Source organism: Arachis stenosperma, chromosome 3 (genome assembly GCF_014773155.1).
Source record: "Arachis stenosperma cultivar V10309 chromosome 3, arast.V10309.gnm1.PFL2, whole genome shotgun sequence".
NCBI classification, from domain to species: Eukaryota; Viridiplantae; Streptophyta; class Magnoliopsida; order Fabales; family Fabaceae; genus Arachis; species Arachis stenosperma.
In genome coordinates this window covers 35,115,296-35,140,089 of record NC_080379.1, presented here as the reverse complement: position 1 = coordinate 35,140,089, position 24,794 = coordinate 35,115,296, and the positions used below count along the sequence as shown (strand labels likewise).

Sequence of the window (24,794 nt, the reverse complement as noted above, 5' to 3'; positions counted from 1 at the left end):
TCACCACGGAGTTTTAAAGTTGTCATAAGAAGATATTTTATAAGAAAAACTGTTTTCAAGCTCAGTGATTATCATTGCCTTATGAACCTTTTAAAACCAATAAGTAATTGTCCAAAACCTTTTCAAAGAAACAATGTTTAATCTTTCAGAAATCCGAAACCTTTCCTTTCTTATAAGAAACTTTCAATAAGAAACCAACCACGCAATCAAACAACACAATCATTAATATAGCACCAAAGTTCAATCTCGAATGTAGCACGCCAGGACAAACACGGGCAAGGCAGACAAGGAAAGCACAAGTAGGCAGCAGTTACAGCAAATAGTCCAAGTAGCAGTTATGAACAGTTTAGCAATTAGGCAAACCAAAACAAGTTCAAACTCAAGCAAAGCATACAAATGCATATGATGCATGCCTGTCCTATGGCTGATGAGGCTCATCTGTCGATTATCCAGCCAACCCGACAAGTCTGAATTGTACTTAGACTGTCCCCCGACGTGCATCCCCAAGAGTCTATGCATAGCTTTTTCTCAAATAATCAATATTACTCAATGGGGGTAACATTCCCGGGAATTTATATAGTGCCCGGTCACACACTTACATCGTAGGGTCAACAGAGTATCGAGTTTTCAACCTGGTACACGTGGTGGCAAGCCACGGTACTTAATCCAGGGAACCTCGTATCTCAGATATTTTAAATTCATAAGTCATATAAATAATTCAAAGATCATATCTCAACATTCTTAACATCATAATCATTCATCAATCCAAATCTCATTTCCAACTTCATTCAAAAACCATATTTCAAGGAAAATCCTCATCAATCCTCATCACCCTTCTTTCCATCCTCTTCATTAACAGTCCTAATTCAAAACATAATTCTTTCTTTGATAAATAAATCAATCTTGAAGCATAGAACGTTTAAAAAACAAATCTTTTTAATTAACTACTTCAAATAAAGCTTCCAATTTTATAAAATTTCGGCAGCATTTCCTTTAAAACTCGGACACTGCCACCCTTTTCGGGTCCTATCCAAACATTTCTCAAATCCTTTCTCAACCATTTCCAAATCTCAACACTTTCCAAAATTCAACCAATTCCATTATCAAAGTATTTTCAAATCAGACCAATCCCAATAATGAAACTCTTTGTAAAGTCAAACCAGCTCGAGTATTAAATTATTTATAAAATCAGACCAACTCAAAATCAAACCGGTTTAACTTCAAACCAAGAAAAACCACTTTTCATAATAATCAAGTAAATAACTTTCCAAATCCATTTGTTATCAACAACCGTACTTCACTCAAGCAATCAGGCACCCAATAATCCAGTCCAACAATCCATTACATCCACAAGACAAATATAATCACAGAAATATATCTTTTTGCATCAATATCTATTTATCACAACTCTGTAATGTAAATTAGATTTTAAGAAAAACCCCTACCTCAATTAGTCACAAGTTGCATAATTAAACCCATTGAATCCTTATTCTCATGTTAATCGGCAGCAACCGCAGAAATTCCAACAACCACATGTCTGTCATAATTTAGCATTAACATGGAATGGATATCGAGCGATATTAGAACATAATTGATAATAGATTATTGCGATAAACAAGAACGGAACCGAATAATCTCACCACGATAAACAGAATAAAACGACACAGTAGCAGCTTCCAAATTGACCGGACAGTAGCTCTAATAGCGGCCAGAAGCTCTGATGGTTCTGTAGCAACCTTAATTTTAACGCGCAAATACCGGAACCCAAACCTACAGTACCAACATCCCAGAATCTCCAACAGATTACAATAGAACACTAATTTTAAGAAGTTTCGAAAACAAAGTGCTTACCAAGAAGACGGGTTTCGGCGGCAGCCCCAGTAGCTACCTCTAGTGGCGGTGGCAGCTGAATAACTCAATAACAATTTCATTCAACATAAACACTCCCTCACAGCAGCAACAGAACAACTTAAACGTACAAAAGGAGATCAGAAACAAGGGTAAGGCTCACCAGAACAGTAACGGCTTCAACGGTGGTTCTCCGGCGACGACGGCGCCGTTTCCCTCCTCCTTCGTGACCTGCTCTCTCGCCTCAGATCTGACCCGCGACCGCGACGGTGAGGACGGCACGGGCTGGACAGCAGCGGATCTTCGAAGCCTCCTCGGCGCTGCTCGCTCTCTCCTCTTCGTCGGCGACGTGGCGGTGGTGCGCGGCGATGGGCTTCTGCTCAGTGGGCTCGACGGCGGCGCGGCCAGCTTCCCTTCCTCTTCCTCTCCTTCTCCTCGGCACAGCGACGACGCTGTCTCCCTCTCTCTCCCTTCTCCCTTTCTCTCTTCTCTTCCTCCGATCCCATCTCTCTTTCCCTTTCTTTCTTTTTCCTGATTTTGTGAAGCTGAGGAAAGGGTATGGCGGCGCTGAGATAAGGAGGAAGGGGAAAAATGTAATAACATAAGGGTTAGGAGAGTGAGTTTGGAAATTTTGGTTATTTTTAATCAAATTAGGGTATAGAGTGTTAATTTGGAATCTAATTTAATCTTTAAAATTATTTTAAAATATTATTTGTTGTATTAAAATACTAATTGGTTTAAAATCAAAATCTCTAATTGAATTTATAAGATAATAAAATTAATTTTCTTTATTCTTAAAATTTGAGGTATTAAATCATAAAAATATCAATTATTTGATTTAAGTCACATAAATATTCTTGTCATTTCGTAACTACTAATTTTATAATTTAAATATAGATACTAATTCAAAAATGATGATATTAGGTAAAATTCTAATTAATTATCAAAACTTTGATTTAATTTTTGATTTAATTAGCTTTAATAAAATAATTTCTAAAGATAAAATTTCTAATAAATTAAATGAATTGAAATTAATTCATAACAATATTTATTTGAAAATTCTGGGTCTTACATTATTTACATCCACATATAGCACTCAAACATCTTGGAGAAAGTCTCTTTCACTTTTGCACCCAAAAAATCAGCATCCTCTTTATCATAAAGCTTTTCAAAGCTAAAGTTCACAAACTTCAACTTGTATCTAGGATCAAGAACCACCACAACAAAAATTATCATATTGATATTTTTTATGTTACCTGTCATACTTAAACTTCATCCTCTCAGCCATACTCTCAAGTAATGGATCTCGACTATTACAAGAAGCCTTGAACACTCGCAAGATCTTACAAAACTCATGAAAATATTGAGAAAAAGTCACAAACAAACTACCAGACACACTCTTTGTAACATCATGAAAAGTTTTCAAGAATTTCATAAAGTATTTTGCATTATCCCAAACAGGATTCCTCAGAATACCACCTTGTATTAGAGCATATTCTGTATCTCTCCCCCCTAATTTCTTGAACGCATTTTGAAACTTCAAACCACTTTCAAGCATAGTGTATGTAGAGTTTCATCTAGTGGGAATATCGAGTTGATCAGTATACTTGTCTTGTATCCTAACTTCCTTAATAAAATTTTTAAACCTATTCATACGACTAGGTGAAGCACAGACATATCTAATAACATTTCTCATCTTGCTAATAGATTCATGCATCTCTTTCAATCTATCATCAACAACAAGATTAAAAATATGTGCAAAACACCTAACATGTAAATGCTCTCCTTTCAAAGGATGTCAATTCCAATCTTCTATTCTAGTTCTTAGATAAGATATTGTAGTATCATTAGAACTAGCATTATCAACAGTAATTATAAACACTCTAGATATCTCCCATCCAAAAAACATCTCAATTTTTCTACCAATTGTTTCTTCTTTGTGGTTTTTAATAAGATAAAAGTTAATAATCCTCTTTTGCAATTTTCAATTATAATAATGAGCAGTGAGACACATATAATTCAAATTTTACATAGAAGTCCAACAATTAATAGTTACATAAACAGATTAATTTGGTTGTTTGAACACAATTTTGAACCTATTCTTCTCACTAATATAAAGATTCCAACAATCCTTAGCAACAGTGATCCTTCTCGAAAGTGAAAACCTAGGTTGTACAATACTCATAGAATCTGAATCCTTCTCCCTCAACAAACTTGAACGGTAGCTCATCAACAATTATCATCCTAGCAAAGACTTTTTTACACATTTCAGCATCAAAGATAACTGAAGTAAATACCCCATCCCCGTTTTTTTTTTTGTTAAAAGGTAAGGATTGTTTGACTAGGGTCACCTGAGTCCCTAGGAAATTTTTTATATTGGTTCAACAAATGATATCGCATATTAGTTGTACCATTTCTATGAGAGTCACATGCATATGATGCACCACACCAATTACATTTAGCCCTAGGATGTGATGGCTTGAACTTAGGATCCTTTGTAAAGTGTTTCCAAGTCCAAGACCTAGGTCTAGAAGGTTTTTGGTTACCTTCATTAGGATCATCCTTGTCATCCTCTTCATCGGTTTCTACAGTGCTTGGAGCTGGATTTGTAGGAGTCGCTTTCGGAGTTGCAGCCACGTTAGTTGAATCAACCTTCCTCTCCTTTGATCTAGAATGAGGTGGGATTTTGGTAAGCACACTGCTGTCCGTTGAAGAACGTGCCACAGACTCAATATTTTTACCTCCAAATTTAGGCGTTGGTTCATTGGGTTGTTCATTACTTGTTGGCTGCATATAAACATAACAATTAACAACAAAATACAGCAATTTATTGAACAATTATATTCAAAATCATCAACGTAATCAAGAACAGACTAGCAACAACATTCAGGGATAATAATTTTAGTCAAACTCATCTTCCTAATTAAGAACATACCAGTAACAATAATTAGGAACAATAAATTTAGTCAAACTCATTTTTCTAATTAAGGAGAGACTAGCAACAAAAATTAGGAATAATCATTTTATTCAAAAATTTTATTCAATGTAACTAATTGCTTAGGATGCAAGTTCTGCAGGATAATATACTTGTTTAGGCTGCCGAATTTGATAAACTTTGACAATTGATAACTTGATAACAAATTAAATTAGTTAATTTATTTAAAGTTGATTTATTTTAAAAATGTAAGAGACACTTTCAATGTACAGAATACAGAAAGCGTTTGTCGACACTCAACAATATATGTGCCTTTAATCAACCATAAAAAAATTAAAATTCAAATTCTAACCTCCGAAGAAGACATTGTTGAATGTTGACTTGCAGCTTGTAAGAGAGGGCTCAGATTGGACTGCTCGGCGACAGACTGAACTAGATTGCTTGGCTTAGGGTTTGTTGTGATGGCACGGACTAGACGACGACACGGACTGGATGACAGCGCAAACTGGACGACGCTGCGGGCTAGACGATGGTGCTCGCTCTCCAGCTCTTTGCTACGCCTACGACGGAGATGAATAGACAACTTGCGACGACTTTGAGTGACGATGGACAACTTTCTTGATGGTAGACGACGCTCTCTAGCTCTGTCAGGCTCTCATTCTCTCAACCATGGAGGTCAGAGGAGGAAGAATGGAAGATGAAAGTGAGTTGTAGGTGAGTGGGTGACTGCGCGTGAAAGGGAAAGAAAGTTAGGGATTTGGACTGATAGACTCTTTTATTACTAGGTTAAAGGGTAAACATGTAAAAAGAAGCAACTACTGAACAGCTCCCTTGGTTCGATTTGATTTCTACCAAGTCAACCAAAAACCAAACCGAACTGATCGGTTTAATTAAAAAATCGATTTTTTCGGTTTTTCATTCGGTTGTTGTAAATTTCAGTTCAATTTTGTGATAATTCTCGGTCCGATTTGGTAACTTACACCCCTAGTCACCATATCAATATATTTAATGACATAGATCAAGTTTGAATGAGAAAATTTAAAAATTACATGCAAAATTAATCTCATGCATACTTGTTTAACTTTTAAATGGTCCAACTTTAATAAATTTTATGAGGTCATAAATTAAAGTGAAAATAAAATTAAACCAAATACTTTATTTCTGTAGAAACAATTATGTTCATAACTAAACCATATAAGCATATCCGAATGCACACTCTTATTGAAATAATATATCACAAAATGATATCACACCCACTTGAATAGTATTCACATGAAAGATCTTAGATATTTGTTCCTTACTAAACAAATATACATGTATCTATTGACTATTAAGTTTGTACTAATATGATCAATAGACACTTAAACATTTTGAACTCTTTTATTTAACAATTTAAAATATTATAATTTGACACACTAGTACAAAATAAATCAAGTGGTCTTTTAAATCTGTTTTCATAATTAGTGACAAGTGTTTGTAGTTACCTAATTAGATGCTATCAAAAGGTTGTTTATATTCAAATGCTTCAGTGAAAGGAATAATAAGTGTCTTCTTAACATCTATTTAAGAGAGCTCTTTAAATTAGCTCATGAATATACATGAAATGGATTTAAATTGCCTTGACATCCAACAAAGTCATCGCAACCTAAATACCAAATGATCTTTAATTTTATTTTTGACTTCATATATGTGAATATATAATGTTTTATTCTAACAAAATTTGTTTGAATACTATTTAATAATCCATTCTTAACTTGTTCAAATATTCCAAAATATACACAATAGTAGGAAGTGTACAAATTTGATATCCATCAAATTACTACTGAAGCAAAGAAAAGCTTATGTATTTTGAAATTTATAATTTTTTTGAGTCATCTAATGAGATTATACTTGTCTCCTTTAAAATTAAAGACATATAAATTTATTTGTAATTTTGCATGTCACTGACACACAACATTAGTGAAAATATACTTATTCCTATTGAAATAGTACACAATCTCCAATTACATTTATCCAAAATCATATAAGATAATAATTTGACGAAATATAAAGTACTAATGACAAAAAATTTTCTTGAGTCTATAGATATAATTCTTATTTGAATCATGTGACACAATTTTTTGCATACCAATCTCATCAACATTATTACTAAGAAATAATTCCTCATATTCATCTACAGTAACTCAAGATCAAAATATATCATCAGTATTATTATGATCCTAAATGAGTCTTTTCTATAAAACTAAAAGGAAAGTCTCCTTCTATCTAATGCCTTACTTTTAAGTGAACCCCTTTATAATAAAGCATCTTTATATTTTCATGTTATCTATTTGGTCTATTTAATTTTAAATACCAATGGCTTAATACTTTCAAGTCATTAATGAGATAAGCATCTAATGTTATAATTTTTAAGTAAACTCACTACAAGAAAAAAATTTCCGTTACCACATTTTTTCTTGCCACGTTTTAAAAACGTGGTCGAAATAGGTCAATGGCCACACTTTTATGAAGGTGAAGATTGATTAAAGATTTGGGTACATTTTTTCTTGTCACGCTTTAAAAGCGTGGTCATAGATAAAAACATGTACATTTTTAAAGTATAACAAAATATTTTTGTTATCGTTACATTTTTAAAGCGTGCCCATTTCTTTTAACTCTTTCAGTACTCTTAAAAAGTGTGGCCATAAAATTTTTACTAAAAAATTTAAATTTTCTACCATTTTTCTTCAAAATACTTTTGTGACTGAGAGTGAGGATGCAGTAATGGTAAATTTAAGTTATGCTCTTTAGCCAAAAATAACAAAACCCTTATTCCCCATTCCCTATTCCCCTAACTCTAATTCACGCAGCAGCACTGCCTCTTTCCCTCTCCCTCATTTTATGCTTATGAAAATGGTCTGAGTAGGATCAACCTCTCTTTTCAAAGGGCTGAGGCGAGATGACAATAATGAGCTCCTTGGGTGGTGCGACGTGAAAATTTGCGTGCATCTGGTAAGGCGGACATCTCCTGACAAAGTTGGTGGCATATTTTTGCTTTTTGTAAGGTCGGCTAACAAAAACCAACTCGAAGCACCTTCTCCGCAAGTGACCTTGCTCCTAGATGACTTCCTCAGGTACCATTTTGAATTTTATCTAGTATCTTATCTATCTTGGAAGTTGGGACACATTTGAGTAGAGGAGTTGATATCCCTCTTTTGTGCAGAATGCCTCGAATTAAAGTATAGTGTCGGAACTCCTTTATTAATCTTCTTGCCTCTTTCTCCTCTTTGGAAAGTATGTCAAATTTGAGATATTCAATGTAGGGATTCATTCATCCAGGGTTTATCCTGGATGCAGGAAGCACTTCCTAGTTGTTAGATTCCTTTATTACTGAGGGAGCCTATAAAGTCTCTTGAATTAGATTTTTATTGTTGTCACCTACTTTGATGCTTGCAAGTTTTGACAGTGTATTAACTTGATTGTTCTCTTCCCAGGTCATATGTCAAAGACTTCTTGAAATTTGGCAAACATAGCTAGAGTCTTCTCTAGGTAGTGCTATATTTTGGGATCCTTGGCCTAGTAATCACTATTTATTTGTGAAGTCACTACCTGCGAGTTACTAAAAGCTATTACTTTCAAAGTTCCTGTTTCTCCTGCAAGCCAGAGTCCGATGAGCATGGCCTCGTACTCTTCTTGGTTATTCAAGACTTTGAAGTTGACTTGAATGACAGTTCCAACCAATTTTCTCCTCATTCTACAATATTATCCCTATATTATTGTCGACATTGTTAGATGATTCTTTGACGCAAATGCTCTAAGTGGTTAGACTTTCACTACCGTGGTCTCTTCTGTACTCTGCTAAAAAGTTGGTCAGTTATTGGGATTTGATTGTAGTCCCTGAATCATACTTTAAGTTAAACTCAAAAAGTACTACAACCCATTGTAGAATGCTTCATGCTACATCTGTCTTCTACATGGTATTTTTCATGGGTTAGTTAGTTCTGAACTTTATTGTGTGAGCTTGGACGTAAGTTGCAGCTTTTTAGAAGCTAAAACTAGTGCATTAATCAAACTTCTCAATTCTTTAATAGTTTAACTCAGCTCCATAAAGTGTTTTGCTTGTGAAATACACTAGTTGCTAACATGTTTCATCTTCACAAATTAAGACTGATGCTACAACCTTTTCTACTATGTCTAGGTATAGGACGAGTTCCTCATCGACCTCAAGTCGGGTAAGGATAGGTGTTTGAGAGAGAAATTTCTTAAACTACTGGAAAACTCGTTAACATTCTTCCGTCCATGCAAAGTCATGTTCCTTTCTAAGAATTGAAAATAGGGGTAACAACTTCAGTATTGATCCAACAAAAAAGAATGAAAGTATTGTCAATCTTATATTTAATCGTTGGACCTCCTTCAAGTAGGTCACACTCTTCGCGTTTTGATTGCATGACACTTGTTGGGATTAGCCTCGATTCCTCGTGGGTTAGCATGAATTTGAGAAATTTTTCAACTTTCACTATGAAGGTGCATTTGGCTGGGTTGAGTCTCATCCCATGCTATTATATGGTTTGAAAACCTTCATTAAGGTTGGACATTAGAGGTCATTCATCCCTTCTTTTTTACTGACATGTCATCTACAGAAAGTTTCTTGAGATTTCTGAGATGAGGCATTAGTTATTGGTAGGTGGCTACCACATTCTTTAATCCAAAGGGTATAATATGTAATAATAGTTTTCACTTGGGGTGATGAACGAAGTCTTATCTTGCTCAAAATCATACATTAAAATTTGATTGTATCTCGGGTAAGCATCTATAAAAGATAGAAATTAGTATCCTGGCACTAAATCCACCAAGGCATTAATGTTTGGTAACGGGTAGGGATCTTTATGAAAAGTTTTATTGAAGTTAGTATAGTCGATACACATCCTCCACTTACCATTCTCCTTCTTTACTAGTACCATGTTGGCCAACCATAATAGGTACTTGACTTCCTTGATGAACCCATCCTCTAATAATTTTTGGACTCACTCTTACATGACTTGGGCTCTTTCTAGATTGAACTTTTGTCATATTTGTTGTATTAGTCAAGATCTTGAATACACATCTAATTTATGGCTCATGAGGTTGGGCTAAATACCTTGCATATTGAATGTCTTCTAGGAAAAAAAGGCAGGTGTCCTTTTTTAGTAGGCTGATGAGATCCTTATTCAATTTTTCCTCAATTTTTTCTCTAATGTTGGTTATTTTTCCAACTCCATTGCCTATCTGAACTTCTTTCAATTTTCCTTCTGGTTGTGGCTCCTACTCTTCCTTAACTCAGAGACTTTAAAGTTCTATGGTGTTGACTTTTTTACTTGCAGGACTGCTTTTTAAGTTAAAACTTTCATTATAGCATTTACATCCCAGCTTCTAGTATCCATAAATGGTGGCTATCCTACCTTCATCAGAAACTTCATGCATAGGTGGAGAGTGGATACTGATAAACCCCAATTTTGTGATTTATCATGTGCGTAATTTAGGAAATTTTATCAACTTTTTTCACATTTATTCAATGAAATAGCATGGTTTTGTGATTCTCCCTTAATTTGTGCTTAAGTGTGAAAATATGCTTTTTAGACTTTAAAATAACTAAATTTAATTCACCTTAATTCCATTCGATGCCTTGATATATTTGTTAAGTGATTTCAGAATTAGAAGGCAAAGATTGGGTTAAATGAATGAAAAAAAGCATGCAAAGTGGGAGAACTCATGAAGAAATGAAGGAATCGCAAAGTTGTCAAGTCTGGCCTCTTCCTACTCAATCGATCATAACTTGGGCTACAAGGGTCTAAATGAGGCTATTTCAGTTGTGTTGGAAAGCTAACATCTGGGGCTTCAAAATGATATAAAATTTGCCATAGTTCCCTGGCATTCAGAGAGGCGTACGCGTCCTCCACGCGCACGCGTGGGTGGATCAGCGTGACTCATTAAAGACAACTCGTGGCCAGCGATTTCTGAAGCATTTTGGGCCCAATCCAACTCATTCCTGATGCTATTGAACCCAAGGATTGAAGGGGAATGAACCAAGTAGCCATAGTTTAGTTTTGCATCATTTTGTAGGTAGAATTCTAGAGAGAAAAGCTATCCCTTCTCTCTAGAATTTAGGGTAGTTTAGGTCAAATTTTCTTGAATCCAACTTTTGAGTCTTGTTTTAATTTTGCTTTCCCTTTTAATTTATTATTATTACATCTTTGATCTTCTAGTTTTACTTGTTAATTTCTCATTTTGCTCTCTTTTATGTTGATGAACCATTGTTGGATCTTGATTTCTTCTAATGCAATTTTATGTATCCATGTCTTCTTTTATATTTATCTTCATTGCTATTGTTGATTTCTTGCTCATGATGGTTATGGATCTTGTTAATTCTTGAATTTTGTGATGTTTACTTCTATTGCACTCTAGGTGTTTGATGAAATATTTTCTCTAGTTTTTTAGTAGTTTCCTTTACTCTTGGCCTAGGCTAAGGGAATTGAGTGACCTTGAGTTATTAGGTCTCATTGAATTGGTGATTTGAGAATCCTATGTGGTCAATTTGATAACCATTAACACTAGCCTACTACTAAGTCAATTAGTAGCTAGGTTAGGACTTATAGATTGATGTTGATCAAGCCATTTAACGTACCTCAAGCTTAGGAGTAGATATTACGTACTTAAAGCTTTTGGAGGTAGACTGAATGAGTTTGGTTCCTCATAATTGTCAATATATAGTTCGTAGACAAGGATGGTGATTTCAATTACATATGTCTAGCCAAGAGTTCCGTCCTTTATTTTATTAGTTCTTATTGTTTACTTTCTTGCTTTTATATTTCCTTGCCAATTATAAATTAAACCCCCTTTGATCTTCATAGCCAACAATTGAGCATTTCATTGCAATTCCTTGTAAGAGGTCCCGAGGTTTGAATACTTTGGTAAATTTTCATTTGGGGTTTGTTACTTGTGACAACCAAATTTTTTATTGGGAGGATTATTTGTTGGTTTAGAACTATACTTGCAACGAGGTTTTATTTGTGAAATTCTATAACCAATGATAATTTCTTCTTTGTTTTAGTGCTTTAGTCCTTCCTAACTCATTATTCTTTATTTTTACGTTTCATTATCATTGAGTTAGGATAGGATCAAATGCTCTCATGCTTACGACTAATCTTGTTTGTGTCAGTTCCTATTTAAACTTGATGCTCCTAAGTGTTCTTCATGCTTTAACTTTGTTCTTGCATCAAGTACTAGTTAATATGCCTTTGCTCATATTGTTTTCTCACCGACATGCGTAGCTAACATGTAGTGAGAATCTTACTCTTATTTGGCATTGCTCCCGCCTATGTTTTATTGCTTTGATATCTTTGTTGTAGGCTTAATTTTCTGTCTTTTTCTTTCCTTTTAGGTTGGCCACCAAGAAGGAAAGGAATGGAAAGGCTTCTAAATGGGGCAACAAATAAGTTCATACACACAATCCTTTGTGGAAGCTCAACAGTTGTAGCAACCCGTCCACATTTCTCTTCTTTTCACGCACCGAGGACGGTGCAAATTTTTAAGTGTGGAGAGGTCATCCGACTGATTTCCATGGGTAACAATTTCTTTCTTTCAACACCAATTCTTAATTTTCTTTGTTAGTTAGTTGTTGCATTGCATGATAGGTTACATGTTAGTTAGAATTTGTACATATTTTACCACTTCTTTTTATGTTAGGACTACTTGGTTAGGGTGATGACTTCTTTTCCAAGAAACTATCTATAGGGCACCCTACCAATTTGAAATTTTTTTTGTTGGACTTGCTTGAAGAATTTATTCTGGAATATGGTTTTCGAGCTAAGAACACAAGCTTGTAAGTTTTGAGCCTAATTGTGTGATTACATCTTATAACCACTTATTTCCATTCTTGTGTGCATTATTCTCCTTCTGTAATTGTAATCTTTGATTTGTTTCATTCCATATGTCTATTATTCCATGAATACATTCATTTATATGATTGAGGCTATCATTTTATTTAGCTCACTTACCCAAATAACCTATATTTCATCAACCATTGTTAGCCAATTTTGAGCCTATTGAATCCCTTTTGTTCTTAATTATAGCACATCACTACCCCTAAGTGAAAAATAATAAATATCTTTAATTTGGATCTTTGATTATCTTAGACTAATGAGAGTGTTTATCATTTGAATATGGGAAACTTGGGACATTGGTTGAGGTAAAAGTGTAATTTTTTATTTTGTTGAAGATTTTGGAAATTGGGTACATATTCATGCATTAAATGTGTAAACCATATGCATTGATACGCTTGTATGTACTTCGTTGTGAAAAAAAAAAATGTGAAAAAAAATGTAGAAAAAAATAGAAAAATAAAAGAAACAAAACTATATATAAAAAAATGTAATAAAAAGGGGACAAAAATGCCCCAAAGTAAAGTAACAATAACAATGCATATGGAATGTGAATTAAAGGGAATGCATGAGTATGTGAAAAAGTGGGAATCATGGGTACCTAGGAATTGTATTAGAATTATATAGGTTGTTATATGTGTTTGGTGAGATCTTAGGTTAATCAAAGATTCAAATTTCAAGCTCACTTGACCATATACATTCTTACTTTTACCCTAACCCCATTACAACCTATGAATAAGTCCTCATGATAAATGTATGCATGCATTGAATAATTGTTGATTGTTAGATGAAAAACAAATCATGGAAAGCATGATTAGAAGAGAATTGAGTGATCGACCCTATACGCTAGAGCGACTAGAGCGGATACACTTCCGGTGAAGGTTCGATGCTCAATTCCTTGTTCTCGGCTTTCATGAGCTTTCTTCTTACAAGTCTATTTGAACTTCATTTTGATATTTGAATTGGTGGGATTCATGAATCATCATACTATCTTTGCCCTTCTTGCTTATATATGTTCTTGGAGATTGATTCATTTTTAACCAAGTAGGTAGAATCACTTTGCATTTAGTTGCATTCATATAGATAGGTGCATATAGTTTCATTGCATTGAATAAATGTTCATACCCCTTTTCTTGTCCTTCTTTATTCTTAGCATAAGGACATGGTTAGTTTAAGTGTGGGGAGGTTTGATAAACCCCAATTTTGTGGTTTATCTTGTGCGTAATTTAGGAGATTTTATCAACTTTCCCCACATTTATTCAATGAAATAGCATGGTTTTGTGATTCTCCCTTAATTTGTGCTTAAGTATGAAAACATACTTTTTAGGCTTTAAAATAGCTAAATTTAATTCACTTTAATTCCATTTGATGCCTTGATATATTTGTTAAGTGATTTCAGGATTAGAAGGCAAAGATTGGGTTGAAGGAATGAAGAAAAGCATGCAAAGTGGGAGAACTCATGAAGAAATGAAGGAATCGCAAAGCTGTCAAGCCTGACATCTTCCTACTCAATCGATCATAACTTGAGCTACAGAGGTCCAAATGAGGCAATTTCAGTTGTGTTGGAAAGCTAACATCCGGGGATTCAAAATGTTATAAAATTTATCATAGTTTCCTGGCGTTCAGAGAGGCGTATGCGTCCTCCATGCGCACGTGTGGGTGGATCAGCATGACTCATTAAAGACAACTTGTGGCCAGTGATTTTTGAAGCATTTTGGGCCCAATCCAACTCATTTCTGATGCAATTAAACCCAAGGATTGAAGGGGAATGAACCAAGTAGCCATAATTTAGTTTTGCATCATGTTGTAGGTAGAATTCTAGAGAGAGAAGCTATCCTTTCTCTCTAGAATTTAGGGTAGTTTAGGTCAAATTCTCTTGGATCCAACTTTTGAGTCTTGTTTTAATTTAGCTTTCCCTTTTAATTTCTTGTTATTACATCTTTGATCTTCTAGTTTTACTTGTTAATTTCTCATTTTGCTCTCTTTTATGTTGATGAACCATTGTTGGTCTTGATTTCTTCTAATGCAATTTTATATTTCTATGTCTTTTTTTATGTTTATCTTCATTGCTATTGCTGATTTCTTTCTCATGATGGTTATGAATCTTGTTAATTCTTGCATTTTGTGATGTTTACTTCTATTGCACTCTAGGTGTTTGATGAAATATTTTTTCTAGTTTTTGAGTAGCTTCCTTTACTCTTGGCCTAGGCTAAGGAAATTGAGTGACCTTGAGTCATTGGGTCTCATTGAATTGGCGATTTGAGAACTCTATGTGGTCAATTTGATAACTATTGACACTAGCCTACTACTAAGTCAATTAGTAGCTAGGGTAGGACTTATGGATTGATGTTGATCAAGCCATTTGTCGTACCTCAAGCTTAGGAGTAGATATTATGTACTTAAAGCTTTTGGAGGTAGATTAAATGAGTTTGGTTCCTCATAATTGTCAATATATAGTTCGTAGACAATGATGGTGATCTCAATTACCTATGTCTAGCCAATAGTTCCGTCCTTTATTTTATTAGTTCTTGTTGTTTACTTTCTTGCTTTTATATTTCCTTGCCAATTATAAATCAAACCCCCTTTGATCTTCATAGTCAATAATTGAGCACTTCATTGCAATTCCTTGTGAGACGACCTGAGGTTTGAATACTTCGGTAAATTTTCATTTGGGATTTGTTACTTGTGACAACCAAATTTTTTATTGCGAGAATTGTTTGTTGGTTTAGAACTATACTTGCAACAAGATTTTATTTGTGAAATTCTATAACTAACGACAATTTCTTCTTCATCAGATACCACTGCAGCTACTTGATTCAATGTTGTTCGACCTATTAATGCAATGTAGGGAGATAGTGTTTCTACCATGATGTGGTCAACGTTGATTGTGTAAGATTTGGGACTTTTTTTGAAGGTGGTACAAAGGATTATGTACCTAAGAGGTTCAATAGGAGTTTTTCCTAGTCTAAATAGGATGTCTGGGTACGCTTTTAAGTCTTTTTCTTCTAACCTAAACTTGTCAAAGGTAGGTTTGAAGAGGATGTCTACAAATCACCCTTGTTCAACTAATGTCTTGTGGAGGTTGACGTTGGCCAGGACTATTGTCATCACTACAAGGTACTCCTTTGACATCTTTTCAGGTGAAAGTTATAATGGAGAGATTTTGTTTTGTACTAGTTTTCCCAATTTGGTATACTTCTTTGAAAAATATTTTTAGACAACTTAGTTGTGCCACCTCCAATAAATCTTCCTGCAATGATGCGAACATGTCATTCTAGGGTCCTTATGTGATCAGTCGATCTTTCTTTGCCTCAGGCTCTCCTTTCCTCTTAATGTTTGACAATTTTATAGCAAGGTACTTTTCTAACTTGCCTTCTCTAGCCAATTTTTAATCACATTCTTCATATCATAGCACTCATTGGTAGAATAGTCATAAATCCAATAGTATTTGTAATACTCTATCTGACTTCCTCCCTTCTTATTTCTAATTGACCAAGGCGGTGGTATCTTTTCGATGTTGTATATTTTTCTGTAGACATCTACCAGGGATACACGTAGTGGTGTGTGAGAGTGATACCTTTGAGGTTGATCGAAATTTTGTCCTTTTTGTTTTGGTCTTTATCTTTGTCTCTGAATTGATAATATTCTCCCGACCTTGTTTGGGCCTCCTGTTTTAAGCAATCTTTTCTATATTGATATACTTCTTAACTTTTTTCCTATATCTCAGCTAAAGAAGTTGGGTTCCTCTTTGAGATTGACTATGAGAATAGGTCATTTCTAAAGTCATTGACTAACCACATGATGCCTGCATCCATTAGCAGACTCTAAATTTCTAGGCGTGCTTTGTTAAATCTTTTCATGTATGCCCTCAAATATTCTCATGTTTCTTGCTTTACCTAAAGTAAATTCGGGGCATGCTTTGTCTCGTCTTTTTGGATTGAAAAGCGAGTAAAAAGATTTAGCTAAGTCATCGAAACAAGTTATCGACCTTGGGAGAAGGTTGTCAAACCACCTTGCCATTGCCCTAGTTAGGGTTCTAGGGAAGGCCTTGCATTGAGTCGCGTCAAAAGCCTCGACCAAGTACATATAACTTCTAAAATTACTAAAATGATTCCGTGGGTCTGTCAATGCGTTATAGAGATCCATGTCCAGTCTATTGAAGTTCATGAGGACCTTTGCACACATGATCTCCACGAAAAATAGGTCATCACATCCAAAGTAGGTCATGTGTCCATCATCCCGAGCTCCTCTTCCTTTCAGCTCGACTTTTAATCTTCTTATTTTGTCCTCTATGTCTCTTCTACATAGCTCTCGGTAGAATTTTGATTCCCTACTCCTTCTGGGATGTGCACTTGGGAATTCACTCTGTATCCACCTCATTCCTTTTATTTCTTGAGGAATTATGGGGAACAGATTGCGCCTAATCGTCATTGCAGTGGTCACTTCTTTATCTAGAGTCGGACGCGGTGCATCCATCTTGATGTTTATCATCCACCATTATTAAGGGTTAAGCTCCAAGTCCTTGGCAATGACACCAATGTTCTAAGACGTACCTGAAATGGATTGTAAGTAATTAATCTTTGTGAAAGAGGTTAGAGATGGTGGTGAATTTGTTTGGGATGATTTTATGTCAACTCTAACACAATAGGTGGAGATACTTATAAAAGACTCCAATGTCAAAGTCAGCAAGGTTTAAATAGGTTGTGTTTAGAATGAGTTGAGAAATACTTAAATTTGATGGGTATTTATAAAGGATGTGATGACTTGGTTATTATTTATAGAGATCAATTTTGGAGTTAATTAGTGGTTTATTCCCTTACTACATGGGATGTTAAACCACGTTGCATAGATATTCCCATGTAGATAATAGCCGAAGTAGTGGAAAGGGAGATATGACTTGCTCCTACAAGTCAGGTCAGGTTCAGGGCTTGGTACCCATGCCCCGAGTAGGTCGGATAGACTAACTCGTGGTTTTCTTGGATCAATCTTCTTTGGTTTTGGGTTGATATTGGTAGGTCCAACAAGGAGGTCAATCTTTTTTGGGACATGGCTTAAAACCTTTGGGTCATAATATGAACATATTGCATGTGGCTAATCCTTAATGATATATAAAGAATCGGATATTGTTGTTGCTGATTTTGGTGGAGCTTGATGCTATTTAAGCTTATCTTTGGTAAATTGAGGGATTGAGGTTCAAAACCAAGTTAGGGTTTGAATTAGCTTGAAATTTACTGCTCATTAGCTAACTAGGATGAGATCAGATGAGATTCAAGTGCTTAATTAAGGTATTCAGAATTCAGACGTGCCGGTGAGATTACTTGTGCAACAAGTCACTGTACGTGTATTAGCTAGCACGCCCAAAATTCTGAGATTGAGTAAATCCTTTCTTTGGATTTTTGGAACATTATGTACCCTTTGTAGTAAAAGTTTGACAAACTGAAATTAAGCATCCAAAATTGGTTAGGAAGTGATTTGTACGGGTAAAATAGACTTTTTTACTCTTGCGCATTCTCTGTACCAGTTTCTCTATTTAATTATTGTGCTTCTAGATCGTAGTTATCAGTTGTAAACGTATTTACTTATTTTTATACTCATTCCAAGCTATGCAATTGATTTCAAGTCTATAACTACAAAGTACAACCACATTAAGAAAGAAAAAGGGAAAAAGAAACTAATTCATTACAAACATCAAAATTCAAATCATAACATAATTGAATCAATTTTAACATTAACTTAGTACCTTTTATTCAAATACAGCTCCATTATACACTTATGGTCCAATAATATATGTCGTTTTGTATTCAACACTTTGTCTAACCATGCAAAATTAGTTTGGGAATGTTTAAATCTTGCTTAACTTATACCCGTATTCTTTGATTATAGTATACTAACTTATGCACTAAGCATTTAATAACTCTCAAGTTAAATACTTAAATTAGCCTAAACATTTTAACTACTCTCGAGTTAACGTTTTTCAATCAGTGTGCTTTTGTCAAGAATGAATAATAAGCTCAAGTTGTCCAACTTCATGTCGTGATATCACAAACAAATTGAAAATTCCGAAAACAACCATACTATGCCTTCACAGTTCAATGGTTCCATTATATACTACTGCAATCAGATGAAGTTTTCATTAGATTCAAGAAAAATTCAAGGCATGATCACGGTTACCAACAATAACAACATTAGAAGCAAGAGACGTTTTAAACTTTTAACTTTGGTAATTAAGAGTAGGATAAATATAACTTCACAGAAGAATTGTCACGAACATAAATCATCTAACATCATACTTAATTATCTATAGACAAATCAGTCATACCACCAATAAGATCGTCAAGTGAGAAATCCTTCCACTTCCCTGAATTTTCGGAAGATGATGGAACCATTTGCAAGGGACTCTCTGAAAGGGCTTTTTCCAACTGTTTAACAAGTTCACCTTCTTCGGATTGGACATCCAAATCCCATATCTTGAAAATATTCTCAGACATGTCCTCCACATCATAAGCAGAAGAATCCAGATTAATTCTGAAATCAAAGGTTTCATTCTCCTTTGAGTCTTCATTATAAGTTGGCCGAAAGGGATTTCCGTAAAGACTTAAAGATTGCGAAGTCACTCTCTCTTCACTATCTAGATTCTCATTGGCACTACTTTCTGCAGCTAGAGTAAGTGGGTTAACATCAGAAGTCGAAGAAGGCTCCAATGAATGCTTCACATGATAAGTTGAAGATTTCTGATTGATTTCAACAGCAGAGGGGGGAATTTCAGTGTCTTCTATACCAGTGTAAAAAGATTGAGGTTGGGAACTGATCATTTCTAATAAAGCATTTTTCACATGGATCCAACTACTTTCGGGAAAATTAAGATCTTCAGTTAGGCAGGAATCAATCCAAGCAAGATCTTCTGGAGAAACAACTTCATTCTGTTGTGAATATGCAGAATTGAAAACACCAGAAGAAATTGATACCTCACTCTGTGCATCTTCAACATCCATAACTACAAGTTCATGCAGACAAATGTAAGCAAAAGGAAGAAAGCACTTTATTGTGAATACATGAAAGCCATGGCAACTGAATGTGAAAACATGATTCATAAATATGGCAATCTCAATCTAAATAACATTATAATAACTACTTACAGTATTATGTTAAACATAACATCTTATCCCAATAGCAAGAAAGATTAGAGTAGTTCTGGTTTCATGTTTCACTTCTGATAGTAATTTGGCAGGTAAGTCCAAACAACAAACATCACCATATATCAACTTACATAGAGTTTGTGAAAAATCAGTTTGTGGATAACAACGCCGTCCATCCTGGTATGCAAGTTTTGGTTTTACAAGAATTGAATTGACATTTTATAAGCAAAGAAAATAAGGCTATACCTATATGACAATAAAATTCAAAAAGGGAAATAAAATTTATCACAAGATGAAAGTAGCAGAAAAAATGTGTTATTTAAATCTAGAGCTTCAAAAGAAAAACAGTAAATTATGTTACCAACAGATAGCTACAGAAAAATTTCATCATTAGCAGTAAGACAAAATGACAATTTTACTTCTTAGAAGCAACAAAAAAGGGCAATGATTTTAAGACATGGCAAACAGCGATCAAGAACAAAATGAAGCCAGGGTTGGATAAAGCTAATTGTGTCGCAAATGCTGTAACTAATTGGATTATAATCTTGATTTTGGTGTTTCTGCGTATTTTCTTCCTCCTGCTAGTATATTTATTCTATTCTGTTAGACACACCAATCCATATTTTCGAACGAAAGTAAAACGAAAAGGAAAAACACAATAAAACGTTAAACCCTAATTTATGAATTGGAACGACATTTACACAAAATTTTGCGTTGAGTGCACCATAGGACAAGAGGCACAAAGTATACAATAAAGTAATAAATTCAAATTTCAAGAATGTCAGACTATTTTCTGCATTGACACTTTAGAATGAATCAAACTTAGAACAACTTCTAGAAGAAAATCAGAGAACGGAGATATCAATGAAGGAGGAGAAGAGAGGAGTTACCGGCTATGAGATGACGACTGAGTGGGGTGCCGATACGGCAGGCGGTCTTCCTGTACCGGAGTCACTGCCGGCAGAGAACGACAAGGTGGCGCCGGGGGTCCCGGTGGTGCTGCCGCAGGCTATCCTAGAAGCCTCACCGGGGACGAGAAGCGGTTTCGTTGTGAGTGAAGAAGAGAAATTATTTTAAACTTGAACCGAAAGATTGCTGTGCAGTTTGTACAAACCAATTTGGAGACACAACAATTACGCACACACAGATGAAGGAGGAATGGTTAGAGAACTGGAGCTTCGTTACCAGGGCGGACTAAGACCGATCTTTTGGGGAGCAACGTTTAGTGGTTTATTAAAATATTTCAACGATAAATATTTCAGAAATTAATTTAACAATGCCACCGTCGGCTCATTTTTTTAGGAAGGGATGGTTTTGAGATATTGGGACGAAGATTGGATACTTTTATTATGTTTGTTGGTTAAGTGTGTGTTTGGATTACAGTTTGTAAACGGGAGTTTGTATAAAATTGATTTTGCAAACTTGATTTTGATCAAAAGTAAGTTTGTGTTAAAGTAATTTATGTTTGGTAATTTTTGTATCAAAATGGATTATAGTAAAATAAATGTTGTTTGGCTTGTACCATTCAAAATCACTTTTAGCTAAAAAATTACTAAAATAGACATCAACTTAAAATTTTTTTTATATTATCTTATTATTTTATTTAGATATTTAAATACATCTTATTAGTTAATTTATAATAAAATTAATATTTACTTACTAAAAAAATAACATAAAAAATAGATAAAATATTTTTAATAAAATAAAAATATATAAATTATATATATATATAAAGAATATTAGTCAATATGTTACTTTTCTAAGTATTAAATGTTACTTTAGTATTTTTACATCGTATTCTTGTTTTAGAACTCTCAATAATCTTATTATTATTAATTTGGAATCCGATTTATTATTATCTATTATTAATTTTTTATTTAATTTATCTTTTTTAATGAAATCATAATCTATATTATAAAAAATTACACTAAAACATAGTATACGAGAATTACAGTTATAAAGAGAATACTAAAAATATAAAAAAAAAAATATTTACTTTATAGTGATTGAAACAATCTAAAAGTTCTTGATAATCTTTTTATATAATATATTTTTAGTATTTTTGGTACTCATTTTTTAGTATGTTATAATTTTTTATTATTATTATTATTACAATTAATTTTTTGTTTAATTTACTTTATCTAATAGAATTAATAAATTATATTATAAAAAATAATAACAAACATAATACACAAAAATCACAGTTATAAAGTGTATAATGTCAAATAATAGTTGAAAAAAATAAATAATAATAATAGAAAATATATTCATATAAATGGAAATAAATAATTTTATAATTAATACAATAACATATACAAAGGATAAAGTTGGTAAAAAATAAATAAATTGTTAGTATCTATGGCTAAAAGTCAGTTAAGAAAACGCAGAAGCTACAAATAGTTGCTTCTTGTAAACGTGGTTTTGGTAGCAAAATCACTTCTGCGTTCATGAGAAAAAAATTTGCCAAACCAAAAGTTGAAGCTTTCAAGAAATGTAAACGTGATTCTTCCTTTCAAACGGGTTTCCCAAACACACCCTAAAAGATTAGTCTTAAAATCTTAGGTTTTATTTTTAAAATTTTAATATTTTGGTATTTTAAAAAAATAGAAAAAAAATAGGGAGTTAAAATTTTTTAGAATAAAAACTAAAATTTTAATAATATTTTATACTTATAATATTGAGACGGATTGTGCGGAAGTATTTAATCTTGTTACTCAAAATGGTTTTGGGTTTATTGATCCATTGGTGCTCAAAACAAGAGATATCATGCATTGGAATTGGCGTGTTGACTTTCGTTTGATTATGAGAGATGCAAACACGGTGGCTGATACTATGACAAAGATGGCGATGAAGTTACAACTTTCGCATGTGGAGCTTCTTTCACCTTGGGAGGAGTTCAAGAGTAGTTTTAAACAGGACCGCCCTTCTATTTAGGCAGTTTCTTGTTTTTTTTTATTTTGTTTTTCTTTATTTAATTTATTTCAGTCACAAAAAAAAAATTCATTAATTTTAACTTTATTTTTTGAACATATTAGATTAGAGTTTTATTTTTATTTCAATTTCTATTTTTTACTTTACACCAAATTTAATACAGAGACTTATTTCAATCTCAATCTCTCAATCTCTGTCTCTCAATCTCAATCTTTCAGTTTTTGTCTCTCTTCTAAACACTATTTTAAATACTGAGCAGAAATTGGTGTAGTGTTCTAATATTGGATGCTACGTTGTTTTGCAAAATTTTAGAACGGTAGAATTTGCTCGAACAGATTGCGATAACAGTTTTTTTTTAATTTATCACACTACAAGAAATAGTGTAATTATCGACACCAAAAATCGACGATTAAGTTTTTGTCGATATTTTTCGATGGATTATCGTCGATAAAATGAAAAAGGAATGACTAAAAAAAAATTAAAATCGACGACAATGTCGTCTATTATTTTAACAATTTTTAACACACTCTTTCTACCGTCACATTACCGACGAAATAGGAGTGAAAAATTTTTTTTAAAAAAATTGACGAATTAATTGTCTATATTAATAATTAAAATATCGACAGTTTTTGCCGTCCATAAATTTAAATGATAGAAATTTTTTTTCTAAATTAAATGAATGGTATAAATTTATTATATAAAATAGAATGATAAAATGTTAATTTTTATTTTAATTAAAATCGACAGAATAGCCGTTAATTTTTATCAACAAAAACCTCCCCGTGTTTGTTTCCCGCGTCCTTGCACGTTTCACTCATCTTCCCAAAATTTAACTCCAAAACTTCAGAAAATAAGAGTCTAGAGTGACTCTTCTTCTTCTCCTCCAACGCCTAAGAGTAGTCACGGTCATGGAGAAACGCAGAGAGCAAAGCTTCTTCTTCTCCGACTCCTGAGAAAACCCGCCGTCCTCCGCCTTAGAGCAGAGCTGCTTCTTCTTGTGATTTGTGAATCTGCATGTAAGTCCCCCGCGTTTGTACACAATGCTTCTTCTTCTTCTTCCACAGACTCCTCATTGCAACATCTTTGCCGGTCTCCGTCGCTGTGAGCCCGTCACCATCGCAGCTTCTTGTAAGTTTGTCTCTGTCTCTCTCTGATTATTATATTTATTTTTGTAATTTTTGTATCTACTATTTTCATCATGAAATTCTGATTTGCTGTTAGATCTTCATATTAGTATTAGTTTTTTTTCCTATCCTGAGGTTAGATCTTCATCCTTGTTACTACTCTTCTCTACTTTCTGCTATTCATTGGTAAGATCTTGATTTCTACCTCAATTTGATTCTGGTGCTAATTTTTTGTTTCTATGCATGAGCTTTTAAGATTGGTTATTTCTCTGTTGATTGCTTTGCTTGCTGAAAAAATTAGAGATTGTGGATTTTTTTTCTTGTAATTTTCACTACTTCGATTTTTGTGAATTAGCTCAATTTTACTGAGTATAAAAGAATGAGCATAGGAAATGGTAGCTGAAATTGTGTCTTTTTTTAGCTGCATAATGTTGTGCTTTTGATTGATTTGTGTATAATTGAGTTAGAGGCTTGTGTGTGTTATGCATGAGCAATCATTTTGGTTTTCCAATGATTTTTCCCCGATATCAATGGAATCTGTGTTGGTGGCACTTTTGCAGGCGCTTTTTTTTTTCTTTTTCACTTGCTTGGAGCACTTCTATCTTCCCGTTTGTTCTGAGTTTTGAAGAAATCTCTGATTTTGAATTACAATGGTATTTATTTTTGTGTTGATATGCTGATAGAAAAACAATGATAAAAGGGCAGTCAAGTCAAATTGATTATATCTGTATACATTGTAGTAATGTTAAGGGCGAATGCTAGCTTTTGTTTTCTACAAACATTTATTTTTCTTTGAATATGAATGAGTTAGAAGATAAAACTGATGCATGTTGACATTTTATAATATTCAGTAGAATATGCGATGGATCAGGATGAAAAGTTGCGGAAGTATTCCAATATGAAATGCCAAAGGGTAAGGACATTG

The 24,794-nt window shown here is 33.8% G+C and overlaps 1 protein-coding gene across 1 annotated transcript; it reads right to left on the bottom strand.

Annotated features, from left to right (window-relative positions):
• Positions 1–18,650: 18,650 nt before the first annotated feature.
• Positions 18,651–21,060, bottom strand: LOC130967821 (uncharacterized). Its single transcript, XM_057892842.1, has 2 exons — positions 20,705–21,060; positions 18,651–19,672 (listed from the first exon to the last, which is right to left on the bottom strand). The coding sequence occupies exon 2, from the start codon at positions 19,668–19,670 to the stop codon at positions 18,969–18,971; it is 702 nt and encodes a 233-aa protein (XP_057748825.1). The 5' UTR covers positions 19,671–19,672; positions 20,705–21,060; the 3' UTR covers positions 18,651–18,968.
• Positions 21,061–24,794: the final 3,734 nt, after the last annotated feature.